Genomic DNA, 24,097 nt, shown 5'->3' with positions numbered 1-24,097 from the left:
TGCTTTTTCATTTTTGGGGAGGGACCTTTGAGGGACACCACAGCAGGAATCTCCCCTGAGTCTGAGGCAAGAGAATGGGTGGGGGTGGGCAAACTGGGTGTGGGGGAGTAAATAGGGTAAATAGGGTCATATGTAGTGAAGTAGATGTGAATGGGGGCTTGGAAGCATGGATGGGATTGGCGAGAGGGTTTGTTCTTATGGGGGATAGGCAGGGAAGTGAGAGTGGGGGTGTGGTTAGGTGGAGTTCTCAATTCTGGAGTGTCATTTGGGGATTTTATTGTTGTTAGGACTTGCTTCTGTTCATCAAACAGCTGATCCCTAGTCAGCATTTTGACACCTTATTAATGATGTTGGCCGTGTGTAGACAAATGAGAGGCGTGTGTGCACGACACTTTAAAGCGGATTAAATGCTTTTGCACGGCTTTAATGGTGTCAGCGTTTGCACACCTCAGGGTGTATTGCGAATTAATTCCAGCTGCTGTAGGAAATTCAGCGGCGTAATGCACCTTAAATGACTTGGGGCACTCCTTTGAGGAGTTTTAGTTTGCTGCCCCTACAGCCATAAAACGAAGCACCGGGTTTTGTGCAGCTCAGGGGCTCTCTAGGAAGCCCTGCAGGCAGCCTGGCAGCAGCCCAGGAAAACAGGCTCCACCCAAGAAGAGTGGCGACCCCCCCCCCGGAGCTTGCATGCCTGAGCTGCACGGGGCCTGGTGCTTCGCTGTGCGGCTGTGGTGCCTCCCAGGACCACCTGAGCTGGGTGCCCGTGGGCGGGTGCCACCTGCGGGGGGCTGCCACTGCAGGAAGCACCAGCCACCCCCCCCAACACACACACACACCAGGAACTGCTCCACCCACTGACAGCTCACCCTCCCCTCCCCACTGCAGAGGCAGGTAAGTCAGTGGGGTGTATGCATGATATGTGGGTTAAATCAGCCCTAAATTGAAGCGGTGTTTTTTAAAACCCATTGCTTCAATTTAGGGCCCCCATTTCATGTACACACTCTATCTGTAGTTCAGTTAGAACTTGCTTCTCTTCATCAAACAGCTGATCCTTAGTCGGCATTTTGACATCTTGCTAATGATGGTGATTGCAATAGCTGAGATTGAGATATCTAGTTAGCTGTTGTCTACATATTGTTACCATCTGCAGGGGCGACATGTAGGAGGTGCACACAGGTGCATGTGCGCTGCCTGAGCATGGCAGTGCACCCCCTACACAAAGATGTCGTCACCCCGCTGGTGGTCCACAATCCCTGCTGGATGCCGCCGCTGCTGCTGGCAGTGGCTGTGGGTGGTCACTGACCGTTGGTTGGCGCTTGTCCCCCCCGCCACCAACAGCGCCGGTGGTGTCTGCAGGAGCTGCTTAGTCGCTGCCGCCAGGCTCCCACTACTCCTGCTGTTGCTGCGCTCCGGCCGCTGCCGCGCTCCCACTGCCACTGTGCCCCCCCAGCTGCCAGGGTCACGTGTTGTTCATGATCATCTGGGTGCAGAGTGTCATCTTGTTTCCTCTCATGATCTGATATGGTTATTGAAGTGGGGTAGGTATAATATGGAGATCAGAAGTTATCTGTTAGACTTCTCAGGTTCTGCTCAAGGGGAGAGAATGGAGCAACTATAGTACTTTTCCCATGAATTCCTATCATGTCATCTCAGCAGCCTGGTGATACCTTGTGGTTGGTTGTGTCAAAAATTCTAGAAAAGTCCAGCAGTGTGATCTTGGAGATCTTGCATATGCTTCTGACCATAGGAGATTTATGTTTATTGACTGTAAGATTGTCGCTTTGCTCTGCCTTAGTCTGAAACCCTCTTCTAATGTATGTAAGATAGTGGTTGGTGCCACCTGTGGTTGGAGTAGGGAGGTAAGTACTACTCTACATTATTCTTTCTTCAATTTCTACTTATTATTTTTCAGAGTTTCACTTCTAATATGTTTTTTAAAATCTATGTACAGGGAATGCATCTTCCTCTAAATAAACTCTTTTTGTTGTTTCCACACTTACATATACCATTTTTCTAATACTGGTTTTGGCTATCAACATACAGCATTGGCTCTCTCCTCCTCCTCCTTTTACTGCCTGTCTTTCTCTCACTACTTAGGGGTATGGTATGGTTGACCCCAGTGGCCAGGAATAATTGGCTGTAACCTTGCTGTCAGACAGTGACATCTTATCCAGTTGCTCTTTTTTTTTGTCTTGGGTAACAATATGCCTTCACCTGGTTCATTAACTCAGTATAGTGGTAGTCTCCTGGGTGTCCTCCTCTTTTTTTCATTTTGCTCTCTGAATAACACAGGACTGTATTCTAAGTGGAAAGCATCAGTTTCTGAAAAATTCACATACTCCTAAACAGGAAAAACCCCATCTGAAACTAACATAAAAATATGAAACTTGTATAAGATTAGTTGAATTGCTTTGTGGTTGCCTTTATTAGGGAGATCAGAAGCGCGTGGATTTTTTAGTGATTAATAGGATTGCTTATATCACAGTATGTCAGGTTATTCAACAGAGAATGTTTAAAAGCAACTGAAAATTTTAAGAAAAAATAGGACTAGAATTCACAGTTGATAAGATTTATGCCTCATGGAAACTTGTTTGATGTTAATTATTAAAAGAATTTGTCAGTTCGGATAATAAAGGTCTTTAATCCCAAAGCCTTAACTCTTTTGAAATAACAGTAAGCAGAATCTTTTCCACATAACATACTTAGGGGATTATGGACTGACAGGTAATAAATTATTAGGTTAGCTCTTAATTTTTTGTTAAAATATGCTGTGTTTTAAAATGCTTTTTCAAAGTATTTTACAAAAAATATGTATTTGATATATTTTCTCAGGAGGTTTTTGGCGGAGATCTGTTTTCATCGAAAATGCCCTGGATTCCAAAGTGTAACTGGAGAAATGTTATCCAAGATATAGAAGACTTGTTGCCTGTTGTAATGCTGCTGTCGTTTCTCTGGTGTGGAAAGTTATGGGCCTAGTGCTTAGAGAACCTGAGCACCCACAAGTCACACTTCTAGTCAGTGACACTTGCATGTGATGTTGGTCATTTCCTCTCAGGACAATATCCTTGTGAAATACGTCAGACCAGTTTTGGTGTAGCTACAGGGGCTGCCAACCTGCAGCACACATGCCATAAGTGTCATGAACAGCCTGGGTGTGTGGTACATGGTAAATCGGGGAGAAGGGCAGGGAGCAGAAAGCAGAGCCAAAGATTGGGTTAGGGAAGGGGATTGGAGCAGCATTTAGGGAGGGAGTGGAGCATAATTTGTGGTATGCCTGCCAAAAAAGATGGCCCCCACTGGATAGGCAGGGTATGGGTGGGGTGTGAGGGAGGGTGGTGGGTGTGGGGAACCCTGCCATCCTCCTGCCATCATGCACAGCCCCTGTGGCAGCAGGCCCTCAGGGTGCTCATGGCTCACACAGGCTCAGCCGTACATCAGCGCGCAACTCCAACCACTTCTGGGAGCTGAATGTGTCAGCAAGGAGCAGAGCCAGACCAGCTCACTTCTACTGCGTGGGGCTCACGTGCAGCTTCTGGGACTTGTGTGCCACCAGGAAGAAGCCTCACGTGATGCAGCAGGCTGCTTTTCCTGCTTCCTGCCACCATGCACATGAGACTTCACCAGATTTTTAGTGTATGATTTGGGGGTTTTGGGTTCCAAGATGGCACCCCCAAGGGAGTACTTCCAAGGCAAGGGGAGGTCCTTCCAGTGGCAAGGGTCAGGAGCTGAGGGGTCGGGACTTCCAGTTCCAAGACGGTGACGAGAGGGTGGAGTGTGGCCCTTGACAGCAAACTAAAACTCATTAAGTGGCCCTCCAGCTGAAATAATTGCCCACCCCTGACGTAGATGCTAATACCCCTCTATCTTCCTCTTAACCGGATGAGAAGATGGTGATTGTTTCGCATTCCCATTTGGCTTTGCTCTCAGGAATGATGTGTGTGACAGGCAGAAGAGCAAACAGGGAGTTAATTCACTCCACAGTAGCCCCATGGCAGGCTTAATTCTTGGAATATGTAAAGTGGCAGATTTTTTAATAGTTTATGAGTCCTCTAGTAATGCTCTCTGCATTTTTAGGGTACATACAAATGTGCATTTGGAGTGTCTTCAAAAGAAGAGAGGAGCTCGCAGTAGCTGTTATGCTATGACTATAACACATGTATGAGCCTGTAGCTGTACAGGTGAGTTAAATTGCCTTAACTTTGATCCTGGCTGAAGCAAGGTGAAAATTGAAGTGGTTTTGCCACACTTGTACCACCACAGGCCCATGCACATGTAACAGCTCCCCCTCCTCTTTTGAAGCCTCTGCAAGTAAATTTTTGTCTACTCTTAAAAATCTGCAAGAGCAGCAGTGTGTAGTCAGCAATGTCGCTCAGCTATGTCACTCAGACTTGCACGTCTGTGTGTAGTTGGTAAACATGGTTATTGGACTGCAGGTTGGTGTTGAGTGAATAGTTCTGATAGTCCGTGCTCAGGAAATTAGATTTTATTAGAGCTACTCAGAATTTCATCCAATTTTATATTGGGTTTTTTCCCGTTGTTTTTTAAGATTTATTTATTTTAGTGTGTTTTGAGAATTCCTCTGTGGACCTTAAGATTACTGATGCATCTTCTTTTTCTCTCTTACTGAAAACAAATACTGACCAGTAATATGGTGTTGCCTTTACTTTTTGTGTTTTGTACAAGGACTACTGAAAATACACATTGTAGGTGCCCTCAATATTAATACCATTCTGCTTGTTTTATGATAACCAGAAAAACCTGCCGGTGGAATTTAACATGGATTTCACCTTCCTGCCCTAGCTGATCTTTTGCTGTTAGTGAGGTCCACACATTAGAGCTCTGTTACATCCCATACTGTCTGTGATAGAGAAGAAGCCATCCAGTTCTTCCTTCACCTTCTTTCTAGTATCTGCAAGTGATGAGCCGGACTCAGCAGGTTGGAAGGAAGAGGGAGGTGCACTTAAAGTCTACACTACTGGCTGAAAGAAATCCTTAGTTAATCTGATGACTGTCTGAATTATGTTGCCCACCTGAGATTCTGTGGTGACCAGGTTTATAATTTGATTTCTTTAAATTTCATTTTTCCTTGGTTATTTTGCCCTGTTGTGTTGGTTGATGGTCATTTTCTGCAGCTTTTCACTTGGAATTATGATTTTTAATATTCCAAATTCATTGTTTCCTCCTCTTCTATCTTGTTTCTCTTAAATATTTCTCATTTAAAAGCTGTTAGCTGTGGCTGCGTTCTTTGGGTCCCCTGTTTAAATTGGTGTATAGAACCTCCCTTTCAAGTCAGTGTGAGTTATGAATATGGATTTTTAACTGCTTTATGTACACACAAGTGAATATCACTGTACTAGGGTTATATGCTATATACATTGCATATAGAAATAGTATCTTGCCAAGATGCCATTATTTCATAGTTTCATAGTTGGTAGGGTTGGAAGGGACCTGAGCAGATCATCAAGTCTGACCCCGTGCCATGGCAGGAAAGAGTACTGGGGTCAAATGATCCCGGCAAGGTGTTCGTCTAGCCTCATCTTAAAGACCTCCAGGGTAGGAGCCAGCACCACTTCTCTTGGAAGTTGGTTCCAGATCCTAGCCGCCCTGACAGTGAAGTAGCACCTCCTGATGTCTAGTCTGAATCTACCCTCTGCCAGCTTGTGACTGCTATTTCTAGTCACTCCTGGTAGTGCTCGGGGGAACAGGGACTTCCCCAATGCCTGCTGGTCCCCCCTGACTAGTTTGTAACAGGCCACTAGATTCCCCCTCAGCCTTCTCTTGTGGAGGCTGAACAGGTTCAGGTCCCTTAGCCTCTCTTTGTAGGTCCTGCCCTCCTGCCCCCTGATCATGCGAGTGGCCCTCCTCTGGACCCTCTCCATGTTGTCCACATCCCTCCTGAAGTGCAGCACCCAGAACTGGACACAGTACTCCAACTGCGGCTGGACCAGTGTCGCATAGAGGGCGAGGATCACCTCCTTGGCTCTGCTCGAGATGCATCTGTGGATGCATGACAAGATGTGGTTGGCCTTCCTGTCTGCATCTCCACACTGTCGGCCCATGTTCATTTTGGCATCAATAATGACTCCGAGAACCTTTTCTGCCTCTGCACTGATGAGAAGGGAGTTCCCCCGCCTGTAGGTATGCTGCTGGTTCTTCCCCCCCAGGTGCAGTACCTTGCATTTGTCAGTGTTGAAACCCATCCTGTTCTCATCTGCCCACCCCTGTAACCTATCTAGGTCCAATTGCAGCCTATTCCTCCCTCTAGCATGCCCACTTTCCCCCACATCTTAGTGTCGTCTGGGAATTTGAACAGGGTGCTTTTTACCCCCTCGCCCAAGTCGCTGATGATGTTGAACAGTGCAGGCCTGAGGACTGAGCCCTGCGGAACCCCACTGCCCACATCCCTCCAGGTCGAATAAGACCCATCCATCACCACTTTATGGGTGCGGCCTTCCAGCCAGTTAGTGACCTAATTGACTGTGTAGGTGTCGACGCCAAAGTCCCCTAGTTTTTTAATGAGAATGGTGTGAGAGACAGTGTTGAAGGCCTTCCTTAAAGAGCTATAACATGACATTCCACTTGAATCAGTTCAGAAGTGACATTATCTACCTTGCTCTATGTAGTACAGAGTAACCTTGACCCACATTAGGTCTTTTGTGTACTGTGACCAGCCTTTGAACCTTGGATACTGCTGACCTACTGGTAAGGGTGGAGTGCTGCTATCTTTGGTGTCTGACACCCATGGCTCGAAGAAGACCTTTAGATGTTGTTAGATCCTGTTTCGGTTTGCAAGAAATGAGGAAGTTGGTTGTCTTGGTGTTACTAGAATGCTGGGCTAAAAATAAACAAACTTGAAATTGGAGATGGAGCAGCAGAGCCCAATCACCTCTGTGTCCCTTCACCCTTGTGATGCAAGCAACATGTTGAGGCTAAGTGTGGTTGAGTTCATCTGCAGGTACTTGGTCAGCTGAGCGTGGTTCAAGGCTGCTGTAATTGGAAAAGGGCATGACTGGGTGAAAGGGATTGTTATGTGCCTTTGAAGCCTAGGCAGTGTTATTTAGTAAGCTTGCACTGTGGGGTGGCTCTGCTGTGTTTGTCACACAGTCAGGCAGGGTCTAGCACCAGGTGTGGCACCATGGGGGATGCAAGCCCAAGGAGCTGTGGCAACACTCAAGCCCTGTGTGCTTAGCCCAAGAAACCTTCCAGCTCAGCAGCATCCATTCCTTGTCACCCACTGATAGCCAGGGTGTCCTGCATTGACTCTCCCACAGTAGACTTGTGCACCTTAAACTGATTGGCGATAGCCCAGAGCTTGTTGGGGGTTGCAAGCTTCCAGATGATGACACTGATGACAATGTGTTTCTCCATGGTGAGGGGTACCCTTATGCTGATGCCCTGTCATGAGAGGGCAGGGCCCCGCTCAGTGGATATCTCCATGAAGGTGGCATGACATATCCTGAAATTCTGTTGCCAGTGCTTGGCATTCCACATTTTCAGGATAATGCACACCCAGTACTGAGCGGTCATGTTGTATAATTTCCAGCATTGGTGCATGATCTGTAAATTACACCCCCTGGAATTATGCAATTATGTGCCTGTGCTATTTTGCGCATAAAAGGCATGACAGCGCACAATTGCATAATTTTACATAATTTAACCTCAGCGGGCTCTGTGCCTCCACCTCCGCAGGGCTCCTGGCGCTTCAGCTGAAAGCCCCATGCACTGAGCATGGTAAGGGGAGGGGAGCTCCTGCCTGCAGGAGGGGAGTGGGGTGAGCATGGGGTTTGTGGGAGGGGGGTATGCATGGGTTTGGGGTTTGTGGGTGAGTGTGTGCCGGGCCAGCCAATTCTGTGCCTCCACATGGGGCTTCCAGCACTCTAGTGGGAAGCACAAAGCCAGCCTGGCCCAATGGTGTGCAGCTCAATGCCTCCACATGCAGTTTCCTGCTGGAGTGCTGGATGTCCTTTGTGGAGGCACAGAGCCCAATGGGCCCAATGGCACACGGCTCCCAGTCCACACGCCATCAAGCCAGACCAGGTGGGCTTCATGCCTCTACATAGGGCTTCCAGCACTCCAGCGGGAAACTGCATGTGAAGGCATGGAGCCTGCCCAGCTCAATGGCATTCAATTCTGTACCTCCATGCGCAGCTTCCTGCTGGAGCGCTGGAAGCCCCATGTGAAGGCATGGAGCTGGCCCGTGGTGTGTGGCTTCTGCCTGCAGTGTTGCGAGCCCCATGTGCTGGCACAGAGTCAGCCCATTCTGGTCTGAAGGTGCGTGGTAATGGGCTGGGCCAGGCAGGCTCTATGCTGCCACATGCAGCCCCCGGGACTCAGATGGAGCGGCGTGCCACCAGGGGCTCTGCCTGCTGCGGCCACGAGTGCCCCAAGGGCCCACTTCCTACTGCTGCTGAGCTGCTGGTGATGTGGGCTGTGAGGAGGGGGGCCCACATACACCCACAAACCACACACCCACTTATACCCCTCCACACACTTCCTTACCAACCCCCCCACAAACCCCACACTGGCCCACAAATTCCACATACTCCCATACCCACACCCCCTACAAACCCCACCCCCCACAAAATGCATCTCCCATACCTGCCTACAAACTTCCAACACCCCCAGACCTCTTTACAAACCACACGCTTACCCCACACCCATGTCCCAACCATACAAAGTACCTACATATATTTCTAAAGAAGTTTCAAATAGTGTTATATTTAGTTTAATTTGGGGGAAAACGTAATTAATTTAGCATAATTTTGAATTTTTCTGTGCATAATTCCCTGGGGTGTATTAAATGGTTTCAGAACATGCTAGCTGGCATAGTATCCAGTAGGTCATTGCCCTTATCAGCCATGTACAGGGACAGGATCAGAGCTCAAGGGTGCCTATGGCCAGGGCCTCGGTTGTATTCACATGGTCTTGCACACCGCTGCACACCAGCCCACACAGTAGCTGAATGAGCTTGCTAAAGAAGCAGTGGCAGGCCTTGATTCTGTCCTCTCAGGTGCTGACTGTGCTGGCATGCACAGGACCTGCCAGCACTTCTGAATCCAGTGCCACAGGGAACACAGGCAGGGGGGATCAATTCTGGGCTGAGTGCCTTTGGGAGTGGAAACTAACTAGTGGAAGTTATAGCTCTGCATTCTCAGCATGAGCAAGGGAGTCCCTGGTGGGTGTTGTTCCCTGGGTGGCTAGCCAATTGGTGCTTTATTCTATACTCAGCACTCTTTGGAACCCTCTAGAGATGGGGTTCCCCATAAAACATGCTGACATCTTTGCACACTGACCCACTGCCTGTGGTGTGCCAGCAATACAGGCACTTGCCTTGCTTTGCAGTGCTCCAGATGACCGGCATCTGAATGACTGCACGTGCGTGCTGCTCTACATTTTCATGGAGCTGTAAATGAATGCCTGCTCATACCCTCAGGTAGAAATTATCCAAGCAAGGCTAATCAGATACACTAGGATCCTAAATTTTACACAAAGCTATAAATCATACACTCAATTGTATCTATTATAGTCACCAAAACAAATTTGTAATGCTGACATTACCAAAACAGAAACCTTGGGTACCTTATCAGAGCAGCCTGGGTATATTTTTAATCAGTATGTGTATGCTTTATATATTGATTATGCAGAAATACATACTGTTTTGAGGATGTGTTAAGAAAGACTGGAACTTCAATATTTTTTCGAGCACCATTCCAATATTCTGTGATTTGACACTACCGACAGCTGTCAAACGTAGACAGCATTTTAAATCCACGTTTAAAAATATATGCTGTCATTACAAATTGTTCTCATTTACTATATAATGCTTCATACCATAATCTGAAAAATCGGTGTGGGACAATCTTTTTTGCAGGCATGCCACAACTTAAGCCCAATCACATCTCTGGCTAGGGACAGACATTCAAAAAGCCTGAATTAATTTAATCTTTGCAGGTTAGTCTAACCTGGCTAGGTTGAAACAGTTTATAACTGCACAGACATCCCAGAAATGCAGGCACATGCCTGCAGTGGCTCAGGTTAGAAGCCAGGGAGCACTAGAGCAGCCCTCCGTTCCTTTCCACAATGCTGAGCTGACGTGTGGCCAGGCCCTGGCAGGATGCTCTGATTAGTGAGGGGTTCTCTTTCTCCCCCAGCAGCCCAGCAGAGACTTGATAACACAGTGTTTATCACCTCATTAAGAAAACAACAGATGGACATTACAAGTTACCTGTTAATTCTGCCTTTGTCTGGTTTGCCACAGCATGGACCATATCCAGCATGTGATCTTTTAGCTAATGCTGAAAGGCAGAGGGGGATGGGGGAATAATCCCTGCTTAGCAGGGAGAGAGGAGGAGCAGGGAGAAGCCAGGCAGACACTTGCAGTCTCTGCCCAGCTCCAGCCAGGGAGCAGAGGGGCGGGGTCAGCTCTGCTGTGGAGCAGAGAGCCCTGCCAGGCCCAGAGAGCATGCCAGGATGCTGGGGGAGTCTGATTTATCTTAAACCAGCAAGGGGTCTGGGACAAACATTGCATAAACTGGTTTGAGCCACATCAGTTAAATCTGATACTTCATTCAACCAGGTTTATCTCAAACTGGTTTCAACTGCTTTATGTGCGTGTTCTATTACAGGTTTAAACCAGTTTCTGATCACTTAAACTGGCTTATGTATAACATCTGTCCTGAGCCCCTAAGTGCAACTCTGACCCCTAAGTGCAACTCTGATCCCTTTCCCATGCCTGATCTGCTGCTCTGTCTGCTCTTTGTTCCCTGCATGCTCTGTTCCCTGCCTTTCTGCTTATGCCAAACACAGCAGATGCCCATGCCAGTTGTGCAATGCATACTTTTGGTTGACCACCCTGATGTAGATAAATCATCATAGATCTGACTGTTACCTAGTTGGTCGGAGAATGTAAACTAGATATACAAGATTTTAGGGACCGTATTGTATAAAAAAGAACAACTCTGGGTATGGACAGAAAAACAAGTTAAAAGCAAGTTAAAAGGATGGGAAGGGATGTACCACATGTCAGCTCCTGTGTGGTCACTGTTTGTGTGTCCAGTGCTATCCTATGATAAGTGAAAGCTGAACTGAGGCTTAGCCCAAATGAAACAAAGCTTCTTTTCTTCCCACTGACTCTGGGGAAAACTAATGGGAGGTGATGAAAGGTATGAGATGGCGGGAGCGGGGTGATGGCAGGGCAGGAATGACAAAATTCAGTGGCTGGGTTCTGGGTGTGAGGTGCAAGAATCCTCACGTGGGGATGCAGGATGAAGTAGGTAAGCTGAGGCCAAAAGGATCCACCAGCCCTGTGGTGCTGAGGAAATGTGACCAGAGATAAGAAATAAAAGTAGACTCCCAAAATAGCCAAAAGTAGACTCCCCAGAACTGAAAACTGCGGCCCAACCCACCCCTACTCCCACTTCTGTCCCAGCAGAAGAAACCCTCTGGCCAAGCCCAACTGTGCTTCCCAACCTCCATTTGCATCTGCTTTACATATATTTCAGCTTTGGTCCCTATGACATTTAAGACCGTGGTTCCACAGTGAAAACACAGTTTTAAATGGCATCTGGAAATTGCTTCTAGCTTCAGAAGCCCTGTCTGTATAACTCCATGGGACGCAGAGATGCAGAACTAAATTGAAAGCAGTACCATGCCTCTGAATAGACATGGACATCTTGATTCCTTGGGATTTATGCAGATCCTGGAGTTCCATGGAATTTGGTGGCAGGTGTTGTTCTGTGATGGAACTACTCTCAGGTAGGCTAACATGGGAGAAATCTTGAAGAGGACGACGAGGTCAGGAAAATTTTCTCCCCTTTAGCTCCCTTGCATTAGTTTTCCTGGAAGAGCTGAGTCAGAGCGATGGTGATAACTTCTTTTTCTTGCAGGATATTCCTTTGTGGTGTCATCCTTTCAAGTCTGCAAAGCACATGAAACATTTTTCCTTTTAAACAAATTTACGTTATTATAGCATAAATATCTGTCTGAAAGCAAAATCAAACTCTCCTGAATAAAAGGTGAATGTTGTTATCTTCATCAGTTTTGCGTTCTATTTGAGAGAAATACATTTTTATTTGAACAACAAAGCTTGTTCATATTTCTGTGTCAGGCTCATCAACTTTCTGCTACAGGGAAACTACCATATTTATTCAAATATAAGACCCCATAAATTAGACTCTTTATGTGGAAAATGTATACATTTGTTATACTTTTCCAGGTATAGAATCTCATTATTGAAAGTGTCCCCCTCCCACTGCTACAGCAGAGAAAATAAATCTGCAGGGTCAGGTAGCCCCCTTGCCCTTTGTCTCCCTTCCTTCCCAGTGCTTCTCCCTGTGACCCCTTTCCTCCCGAGCACCTAGAAGTGAAGGACAAATTTAAAAATGCTGAACTTGAAATAAACATACCTGTAGTAATTTTCATGTAGTACTCAGAAACTTCATTCATCCAGAATTGATACGTTTTACCTTTTTTGAAACTGCTGCAAGTTTTGGCATAGGTACTCTATAAACGCACTTCTAAACAGCACTTTTGTACCTACTTATATATAGTACAAGCTATTCATGATATTAATCTAAAGCCAAAAGTCTCATGATTTACCATATAGTTCATTGGGCTGGGCCTCAGCAGAGTCAACGGTGTTTCAAGCCACGGTGACTCCAGAGCTCAGCACTGTTTAGTACGTGTATATTCCAGATCCCCCCTGCCCCTGCCACACGCACAAAGGAGCCATGTGCTAATTAGCTACCCCTTCCCCCCGACTTATGACTGGAACCAAGTGATGTTGTGTCAAGAATCCTGGGATCCTCCAAAAATGTATACGTGGATGAAGCACAGGGCAACCTGGCAGGCTCCACCTCATGGAGGGTGGGGCTGCGCTAATCAGATGCGACAGGCTGAGAAAGGGGGCGACAGAAGGATTCTGGGCTTATTGTTTGGGGCCCTGTTTGTTGATGTTTGCCGGACATTTAAGGCTGGTAAAGGAACAGGAAATGGGAAAGAAAGGCTCAGCTTAGCTGTGGGAGTGAAGAGGAAGTGAAAGTGTATTCAGTGTAGTGGCTCATCATGACATGGAAAAGAGTTGGTGATAAAGGGAACTGAGTGCAAGGGGTAGGGACTTACAAAACTCAAGGCAGCTGCTGGCTGACTTTGGAGGGAAAAGATGGGCCTGGCAATCATTTTCATGGGTGGAGTGTGATGCTCCCCCTCTGCCACACACCTCTGATTGACTGAGAGGCCTTGGCAGCCCTGCATTTCACTGCTGATTAGCTGCTAGCACTGCCAATCATACAATCTAGCCCCTCACTGCTGAGTAGCTGCAGGGGCTGTTCATCATGCAGCCCAACCCCCTCACCACCGTTTTGTTCAGAGGGGCAGTGTCATATGATGGACAGCCCTCACAGCCAATTAGTGGTGAGCAGTAGGAGCAGTAGCCATCTGGGGCAGTTTGTCATGTGAGCAGTCCCCTCCCCCACCTCCCTTTCCCCCCTGGCAGGCCGCACAGTCAGGCTATAGCATGGTGAGGACTGCAGGTTCCCTCTGAGGAGCCAGCATTTTATTTTTGGTAAGTTTTCTTTTTTTTTTTTCCTCCAGATTTTGCAAGCATTGCCCGCGTGTGCAATTTTGGTAGGTCCCTAGCTATGTGTGCTACTATGTTTCTTGTTCAGATGTGCTGCACTAACATATCTTTGTGGCATTTTTGACACCAAGGGGAGGGTGTCGGGGCTGGATCTGGCCCTCTCAGTGCTGGCCTGGTATTGCAATATCTCTAGGCCTAGTGCCAACTCCCTGCTGAGGGAACACATGCCCATTTTTTTTTAAGGGCCCCACACGCCCAGAGACACACACACACACATATGAAAGGTTTCCATCAGTGTGTTTGCCCAAGATGAGCCATGTGTTTTATAGTCATGCTCAGTGTTGACTACATTTAATCAGCTTCATAGTTGGTTCCCATTACTGAGCACATGCTGTTTTGGGCTTCAGTTTAATGAGAAAGAGTGTATTTAATGAGGTTTCCTTGTATGTGACTGTAAGATCAGAAGCCTTTTTCCTCATGCAGACTGGGGAAGAAAAAACCTCATCTTGTATTTGAGTAAATACTGTATATTCCCAGGTACCTCACCCTGCATTTTGCATGCTATTAAATAAACTATTAATTTTTTTACTAAGTTTGAATACATATTACAGCTTGCTTTTTTTGGCTGAAAAAGGATATTTGTCAAGCTCAGTACAAAATTTTCAATAATATTGTTCTGTGTGTTTAGAAAAGCGATTTTACTGGTGAATGTAAAGTAACATAGAGAAAGTCAGTGGGGTGGGGTTCGCTTTGATTTGATTTCAACTTTGTTAGTCCTCCTACATAAGCTAATGCAATAAAATTCAGATACCAATAAAAATAGCAATTGAGCACATGTTTTTACTAAATATATTTCATACATTTGATCCAATTAAATAAATAACTTAATCTAAAATTGACTCACAGTACTAACTTAGATATATACCTGGGAGCCCTGATTATTAAGATACTATCTCAACCAGGATGTTATGGAGAAGAAATCTTATATTTTATCTCAGATCAGTTTTGTTTTCCTCTCCTTCACAGTAGACCAGGCAATGGAACGAGACTTTGCTAGAAATCCATTGTATTACTTTTTTGTTATTGCAGTCTTATTTTTTTAAATAGCTTTTAAGATTGTTTTCAGGAGAATGGAATTAGGAAGAAAATAAGCATGGTTGAGAGAAGCATGAGTTTGAGCTTTTTGTCTTCTTTAGCCATTGAGACTATCTCCTCCCTTTAGCTTTTGTTTTAAAATCCTTCCGATTTTATAGATAAAAATGGCTCTCCATTATCTAGCAGAGACATGCAGGAGGGCTGGATTCAGCTTCTGTGCGTGCCACTGCAAAAATGGCCCAGGGGTCTCTGTTAACAACTTCAATATCCTCCTACACATCTTAGAAGGTTTAGTTGAGTAGCCTGCACATATACTGTGTAAATCTTAGTGCTTTAATGCTGAAAAAAATGTACCTGGACAAAGTCCAAATTGTAGAAGAAGCCATTAAATATCTGCCATCAGTTCAGTAATTTATCCTCTGGGACTAAGGGCAGAATACAGCATTAGTTTAAAATTTGTATCCTAAAGTGCTACAAGGAAAAAAATGCATTATAATACAACTCTGTGATATTGAAATGAACCTCTGATACTATGTCCTGTTTCATGAATTAATTAAATTTTTCACATCTGTTCTAGACAGAACTAAGCCAGGAACCATAAATCCAAACCCATCCAACTGTATGTGTCTATGTGTGTGTGTCCATAGACATCTGGATCTTACATGAGATAGATCAACATGGAGGGTTGAGCTAGAATCCTGAGACTTAACTCCTCTGATTTTAGAGGGTCTCTGAAATATGGCTTCAGAGTTGTACCCTGATGTTGCAGATAGAGCTTGTTGGATAAACCACACTTATTCTACCTCAATTGGAACAGCACCTGAATGCCGGAGTCCTGGTGCTGATTTCAAATCTAGGGCTGCAGTTTGCAAATTTTACTATTTCTGGTTTTCTAAATGTAATAGTTTGTATTTGTTAAATAGTATTCTTCATCATTAACTGTAACTGAGTGGCTCAAATTTGAAGGGGCAGATTCTGTCCAGGCATGTGCAGAAATCTCTCCTGTAGCTCATAGAGTCATAGAGAATTATTGCTGTCAGGAACCTCAGAGGTCATCTAGTTCAACCCCCTGCCTGAGGCAAGATCATCCATATCCCAGCCATCCCGTACAAACATAATCTAAACCAGGGGTAGGCAATGTTTTTTGGCTGGAGTGCTGAAAAAAACCACAATGTCTCTCTTGGAAGGTACCAAAGTGCTGGCATGCCAGAAAAACAAAATGAGGGTGTGGGAGGAGGGGGACATAGCAGGACACACTGCATATTAGTATAGTAAACTATTGGCAGTGCAATGTGTCAATAGCTCTTTTATATGTTGGAAGTAGTGGAAAGTCAAAGTTCGAATATCCCGAGAAAAAACTGCTAGGTTTCCAACAAATGCCTTCCAGATTTCATAAAGATCCAGAACTGTTTGCCCTGCACCCTGGAGACAGAGGTTGAGTTCATTTAGGTGAGCGGTGATGTCAGTTAGGAACATGAACTTATGTAGCCATTTGTCATCATCCAGTTCAGGGTAGCTTTGTCCTTTTTCCAACAAAAAGGCCTTGATTGTATCAAAACAGTTTACAAAGCGCATCAAAACCGTGCCACAACTTAGCCACCGGATGTTGCTGTGAAGTGGAATGACATTATAAGCACTGTCCATCTCTTCTAGCAGTGCTTGAAACTTTCTGAGAGTCAAAGTAGATTGAGCAACGAGTAAATTCACAATTCACACCACTGTATTCATCACATTACTAAACACTGAATTAGAAATTTTAGAGCACAGGTTTTCTTGATGGATGATACAGTGAAATTTGACTGTTGGGTGGCTGATTTGATCTTCAAGTAACTTTAAACATCCCTTCTGTTTTCGACCATACCAGAAGTACCATATATTGTGTCACAAAATATTTTTCTGATGTTGACTCCTCATTCTTCAAAATGTTTTACCTAAGTTTCTGTGATTATCTTCCCCTTTTGTTGTGCCATGCAGGGGTTTTAGGCAACAAAGTTCGTCTCAGATTTCATCAGAAGCACAATATCTTCCAACAACTGCCAAACGTGGAACGTCATTTATATCCATGCTTTTATCAAGTGCAATGCTAAACACCACTGTGTCTTTTAATGCATTCTGCTTTTGGCTAAAGTTTTCTGCCATTTCGTTCACGTGTCTCTCAACTGTTCTCACAGAGACAGGCAGTTCTTTTATTCTAGATACTATCACATCTTTATTTGGTAAATCATTGAACAAAACCTCCAAACTGCTGCGAAAAGCTTCTTTTATATATTCCCCATCTGTAAACGGCTTTCTGTTTTTTGCAATGCACTGCAATTTTGTAACTTCCTTCTGTGCCTTGATTTTTACTTCCACTTATTTTACTTCCACTTAAGTGTTTAAAAACACTGCTTTGCTTCTCGTATCCTGCTACTGCCTTTTTGATCGATTCAATTTTGTTCGCTTCGTCAAGAAAGGTTTTCTCATGCTTTGTTTGAAAATGTCGTCGAACACTTGATGAGCAACAGCCAACACTTTCACAACAGAAGGCACAAGCAGCGCGGTCCTTTTGAATAAATCCAAAGTCATCTATCAAAAACGGCTGAAATGAATGGACATCTAACTTTGCTTTCTTAGGAGGTGACATTTTGTCAAATGTACCCTTCAACTTACAGTGAAAAAAAATCATGACAGACAGGTGGTGCAGGGGTGGGGAGGCAGCTGAGATATTAAGGAGAGCTGTCTCTTTACATTTGAAAACCAGTTATCTTTTGTATAAAAGCAGAAGTTGAGGTGAAGTTGTCTGTATAGTGGACAAATGGGTAGCAAGATTGCACTAGCATCCCCTTTACTTTTCACCTGGGGGGTGGGATGGGGAGGCAGCTGGGGCCAGCACTGCACTTGCTGGGGCCGGGGCCAGTGCTGTGCCTGTGAGGGATGGGATGGGAAGGCAGCTGGGGCTGGCGCTGCACCTGTTGAGACTGGGGCAGGGAGGTGGCCAGGGCTGGCTCAGCACCCGCTGCGGCTGGGGTTGGGGCTGTGGCAGGGAGGTAGCTGGGGCTGGCGTTGTGCCCGCTGGGGCTGGCGTTTTGCCCACTGGGGCTGGGGATGGAGCAGGGAGGTGGTTGGGGCTGACGCTATGCCTGCTGGGGCCAGGGTGGGGAGGCAGTACTTTCCCGCCTAGGCAGGGGGGGCGGTGCACGTGCCAATTAAAATCATATTGCGTGCCACCTTTGGCATGCATGCCATAGGTTGCTGACCCCTGATCTAAACTCTGCATAAGACTACCATCAGCCCTGGCACAACAGAGACCTAACACCCTAATCTGCCACAGGTAAAGCAGGAGAGCCCTGGCAGCCAGTGTCCTGCTTCTATAAAATGTTGTCAATATACACTCAAGAGGTCCCAGACACAGGGCCATGCCCCGCACTACAAAGGAAGGCAAAAACCCCCACATACCAATTGATCATGGAGTAAAATTCCTTCCTGACCCCAAATATGGTGATTGGTCTGACCCTGAGCAGAGGAGCAAGACCCTCTAGCCAGGAGCCTCCAGCTTTGTTCCTAGCAAGAGAATCAGCACATCCCAGTTGAAGTCTCTAACTTTAGCTGTAGCCAACACCCAGTGCCTCTGGGGAGGCTTAAAAACACCCTTATACATATAGTAGAAAAAAGGTGAAGAAGGTGGGAGCAAAGCCCAGAAGCCTGGGAAATATCCAAGGTAGAACATAGGCATAGCTATCCCTGGATCATACCCAACCAGTGGCTGTTCAGTCTCTTCTTGAACACCTTCAGTTATGGAGAGTCCACAACTTCCCCAAGCAGTCTATTCCACTGCCTCACTATTCTCATAGTAAAGAAGTTTTTTTTCCAGTATCCAGTCTAAATTTATTTTGCTGCAACTTCAAGCCACTGATCTTCATCCCCCTCTCTGCAGCAAGAGAGAAAAAGTGCTTTCCCTCTTCTTTATACTTGCCCATCAGATATTTGAAGACTGCTATCATGTCCCCTCTTAAGCACTATTTCTGCAAACTGAACATGCCTTGCTCCTTCAGCCTTTTCTCCTATGCCTTGCCTTCCAAGCTCTTGATCATCTTTGTTGCCCTCCTCTGGATCCTCTCTAAGTTTTCATTGTTCTTTTTAAAATGTGGGGCCCAGAACTGCACACAGTACTCCAGATGAGGCCTAACCAGTGCCAAGTAGAGAGGCACTATCACCTCCCATGTCTTGCACCTTCAGGAGCTGAATTAATGCTTCTATCGATGCAGCCCAAAACTGCATTGGCCTTTTGTGCAGCTGCATCACACTGGAGACTTATAGTGAGTCTGTGTTCTACCAAGACTCCCAAGTGCTTTTCCACAGAGTTGCCATCCATTTGTGTTTTGTGTTTGTGATTATTCCTCCCTACATGTAGCACCTTGCATTTGTCCATATTGAACCTCATCGTGTTAGTTTTAGCTCAACTTACCAGATCCTTCTGAACTGTATTTGCATCTTCCAGCATGTTCACAGTCCTTCCCAGTTTTTTCATCTGCAAACTTGCTCAGGAAGCTTCCTATGCCAGCATCCACATCATTAATAAACAGGTTGAACAGCTCTGGGCTCAGGACAGACCCCTGTGGGACTTCACTCAAAACCTCCTGCCATTCTGACATGGACCTGTTAATAATTACCTTTTGCTTACAGCTATTGAGCCACTTATCTATCCACCTTGTAGTAGTTTTATCCAGTCCACATCTCCCCAGTTTTTTTAAATTAAAAGTTCATGCAGGAGCTTGTCAAAAGCCTTGCTGAAGTCCTGATACACTATATCCACAGCATTTCCTTCATCCCCCCAAGTAGTTACTTTGTCAAAGAAGGTGATCAGGTTTGTTTGACACGCTTTGTTTTTCATAAATCCATGCTGGCTGCTTGCGATCAGCCTTTCCTTCTCCAGATGCTTGCAAATGTCCTTCCTTAGGATATGCTTCAGTAACTTCCTAAGAATAAATGTGAGGCTAACCAGTCTGTAGTTCCCTGAGTACTCCTTCTTGCCCTTTTTTAAAGAGATGCACTATGCTGGCCCTTTTCCAGTCCTCTGGTACCTGATCTGTCTCCTACAACTACATGAAGATCCTTGCCCAGGGTTCTGAGATCTCCTCTGCCAGTTCCTTCAGGACCCTGGGATGAAGCTTATCCAGCCCTGCTGACTGGAATTCATTCAGATCCAACAAAAGCTCTCTGACCATCCCTTTTGTTATCTCCTCCCTTATCTTGTCCCTTTCCTTATCCAAATAGTTCCTATTATGTGTCTGGCAGTTTAATTATTTTGTGAAGACTAAGACTAGTTTTTGAGTAGCTCCATCTTCTTTGTATCTTCCATTAGGAGTTCCCCCTAGTCCTTCTTCTCTGGCCAGCATTCTTATAGAATCGCTTCTTATTGTCCTTGACCTCCTTAGCCAGCTGTTGTAAATGGCAGAGAATGTGCTCCCTTATTTAACTCCCAAAACAAAAGTGAGGGAAGGTTTGGTTTCTAGGGTTCCCCAGGGCAGAGCTCTGGAATACTAGAATGTACTATCACCAGTGTGTACCTCTGCAGATGTGCATGCACATATGCCATTGTGTATTAGCAAGCCACAGTTCATCTGTACAAGCCTCCACCAAAAAAGTGTTGTGAGCCCAAGAAATGCAAAAAATCTAGAACTCTTGGTTCAAAAATGACACCTTGTATTAGACCAACTAGGAAATAGCAAAAAAATGTATCTTTTTCTGCTAGCTGTGCCAGCCAGTTAGCACACAAGCAGATTTAATGTATGTAAGACTGTGGTTTAGAGGAAGAGGAGAAAACAAGTAAACTTTCCTTGAAGTAGCCAGAATTGTATTCCTTAGACTTTCTTGATGCTAGGAAGTTTTGCTGCTTAAGCACACCATTACAGATAAGGAGCAACCTCCCTCCCATGCCCTCTCTACCCCAACTCCCCCCCATCCATTCGCCCAAGAATGGACAGAATTGTACCACTATGAAAAGGCTTGTATCAGTACACAATAATCCTGTATGTGTGGGAAACAACAAAACCTATATTGGTATAAAACAATTTTATATTGATCTAACTGCATCCATACTAGGGTAGTAGTAAAAACTATATTAATTAAACTAATTAATTTAAACTAGTAAAACTATATTGATTAAAATTACTCTCCTCACCAACACAATTAAGGCAGTATGCTTTTTTTAGTGTAAACCAGACCTTAAGTTATAAACGTTTGTTATGAACGGTGATTGAAACTTTACAAATCACTGTAATCCGCTGTAGTTCATACTGCTGCGTGCCCTGCTGATTTTAACATGATTTTAGTTTTAGTCAATATTCATGGGGTTTTTTAAGTACCACTCATGTCACACTGTTCTGTGTTTCTTTTTCCTTACAGGTTCAATGGATTAACTGGCTCTCATTCAGAGGGAACCTAACAGATCTATTACGCTTCCATTAAACTTCCCTGCTTTATGTCATAAAGATTTCTTGGGTCAAGAAGTGATGCTGAAAACAATTGAGCAACACAACAAAGTGAATCTGACATAAGACTTTAAACACTTGGAGAAATAATTTTCTGCTGTTCAGTTTGTATTTTAAACCCCTAACTGAAGCATGCATAATAGTTAAACTGATAGAAGAAAAAACTTTCTCATTTAAAAAGACTGCCACAACAACAGTAACCCGAATTTTCAAAATGAGTGCACCAGTGGTTCCAAACAAGGCATGCTACACCCAGGAACAGGACAACAGAATTGAGATAAAAAATAACAATGAACGCATAGTAAGTGTAGGAGATACCAATGCTAATCAGATTGTAACAAAAGTCAGAACCACAGAAGGCGAGGGCAGGAGATGTGGTTTGAGAGGTGAAACTGGAAGTGTGCACACTGATGGGTCAGAGAAGCTGACACAATTGGATGCGGAGCAGAATAAACTTCTTGTCTTTAAAGAATCTCAGATTTGTGACATTAACATACAAGAGCATAGGCAGCCTTCTGCTGTAAGTAAGAAATTAGATAAAGATCGTAAGATGGATGAAGCTAAGGTTACTTCAAGGCATCTCTGTATTAGCCGAGGACAAAGTCTGTCTAATTTGAAGAGCAGTGCAAATGATAGCAACACAGAGGTTCTTTCAAAAGGTGATGCTGAATTTACCCAGCATTTATCTAAGGGCAAAATGGTCAAGGCCGTTGAGGTTGAGGGAATAAAGAGGCTTTCTTTGGGAAGGCCAAGTAAATTTTCTGCTAAAACTGAAACTTTTGCAAAAGAATGTACTGGACGTGTGTCTCACAAACGTTTGCTTTCTGCATCACTGGATTCCATTGATACATCACACCATTTGATTGGTAATACTGAGAAATCACAGAAAACATCAGCAGATCATTTTCTAGGTATGGTTTTTCATCCACTTGACAATACCTCAGAGGAAAATATTGTGTTTTATTCTAAACCGTCTACCTCAGAAAACAAAAAATTAAATAAGCCAGAAATCCAAATGGATGCGGATAACATACCAAATGTGAACAGTGAAAACACACTGCAAGCTTTTGATGCAGCTCTAAATGTAACTGTTAAGCCCTGTGAAATTTCTAGTAAGCCAGAAGCACAATTAAGTCGGGGTGATAAAAGTAGAAAATTGGAGTTTAAAACAGCACCATTTTTACAGTCTAAAAATATTTGCCAGCAGAAAATTGAGAGAATTATGCTGGTAGAATTTCTAGGATGTCGAAAAAAAGAAAGTACATTAATGCAAGAAAAGAAAGAGCTTGGGGGTGAAGTGTCCAAGATGCAGGCTTCCCAGTTTCAAGACTTTTGTAGAGAGGCAGAGGATCCACACTTAAACCCGGTGATAGCCTACTCCAATGACAGACTTCTAACTGATCATATCACCTGCCGTCAGTTAAGAGGAGGAATGACTGCTAATGACAGTAGAGCAACTAATCAAGTCACTGAGGAGCACATAACAAACAAAGAAGTGGAAACTTTCTCTCTTCCTGATGACAGCAAACCCAGTGGTAAAGTCATGTCTGCAAAAAACAAAAGCATACATGAAGCTGACACAAGTTGCATTGGAACAGTTGGTGAGCATGTATCTTTTATACAAAATATTAATCTACCTGACAGCAAAACCATGAAAATTAATGAAAATAAACTGATGCTAGTCAAAGGAAACATTGACAACACCAGGCTGTCTGCTTCTGATCTCACAGATCAACACCGAGTGCTTAGTACAGAGAGAGTGTCAAATGAGCATCCTAACAACCAGGACAGTGATTTGGAAACTGTGAGCTTTTCAATTCAGAATAAAAAGACCATTATTGCAAAGAAACATCTTTCAGATGAAGCACCAGAGAGCTATAAAATTTCAGCAAAGGCTGATGCCTTTTTATGTGTTCCAACTCCCTTGCGCCCACTGGCAACTGTGCATATTAATAATCAGCCCACTATATCAAATAGTAATTTGAAGGATCTTTATGCACTTCATGGTGACAAACTGTCACCCTCCTCGGTCCTACCTCCCATTGATGATTCACAGTTGTTAAATATATCCCCTAAAGTGCCTATCAAGACTGATTGCAACAGTGGGATCCCCAAACCAATCCTGGTACATTCCAAGGGCTCCTTTACAGACAAGAATGATATAGAGAGTGACTGCATTGAAAAGCCTGAAGAAAATATTGAGATAACCCCTGCCATACCCAAGCCCAAACATGTGAGACCCAAAATTATCACTTACATCAGAAGAAACCCTCAGTCAATCGACCAGCTTGACCCTTCTTTTGCCCCAACCACCCTGTCATATAGTTCTCCGGCCTGCGGTGTGCCTATGCCAAAGGAACAGAAAACATCGACTGGTGGAGATATTAAACCGCCTAATATTTTGTATGACAAGTTTAAGCCTGACTTGCAGAAGCCAAGGATCTTTGGGTCAGGACTGGTGGTATCTGGCATTAGGCCCCCAGGGCATCATTTTGGCCCCATGAGTGAAAAGTTTTTACAAGAGGTAAGATGATGACAGCCAGTGGCTGTACAAAAGAGGTTGATAATATTGTTTGTTTATTTATTTATTTGTTCAAGAAACCTTGCAGAGATTACTGAACTCAAAATCATAATCACTAAATCAGGGTGTTTGTACTTGTTCTAAATAATTTTATTAACTACTCCTGGCAATGGTACTGTCATTGTCATGGTAAATTGTTGGTCACTTGGAAGATGTTAATCCTCCACCTGCCCAGTGTCTTTTACTCATCCCCAAAGTATCTTCTATTTGTTGGAAATAGAAGACTGGTCTAGGTGCAACTTTGGCCTGACCCAGGGTAGAAGCTCTTATGTTCTTATGTTGTTCTTAACATCATTGGACTGCTAAGATCTTTTCCATCAGTATACAAGTACTTGGTTGAGCACCACTGATACACAAGGGACTGGGGAAATAAAA

The 24,097-nt window shown here is 44.6% G+C and overlaps 1 protein-coding gene across 4 annotated transcripts in view; it reads left to right on the top strand.

The window, feature by feature from the left end:
* Positions 1 to 24,097, top strand: part of MTUS2 (microtubule associated scaffold protein 2) — a 575,297-nt gene that overhangs the window by 197,371 nt on the left and 353,829 nt on the right. For all 4 annotated transcript variants that reach the window (XM_019497359.2, XM_019497357.2, XM_059719702.1 and 1 more), the window contains one exon: positions 21,056 to 23,665. In XM_019497359.2, the coding sequence (XP_019352904.1) occupies positions 21,356 to 23,665 (2,310 nt within the window). In that variant the 5' untranslated portion in view covers positions 21,056 to 21,355. The remainder of the gene's footprint in view (positions 1 to 21,055; positions 23,666 to 24,097) is intronic.

This window comes from Alligator mississippiensis, chromosome 1, assembly GCF_030867095.1.
Source record: "Alligator mississippiensis isolate rAllMis1 chromosome 1, rAllMis1, whole genome shotgun sequence".
Lineage (NCBI taxonomy): Eukaryota > Metazoa > Chordata > Crocodylia > Alligatoridae > Alligator > Alligator mississippiensis.
Note: the sequence above shows the minus strand (reverse complement) of the source record. Positions and strands in the feature narration are given on the sequence as shown.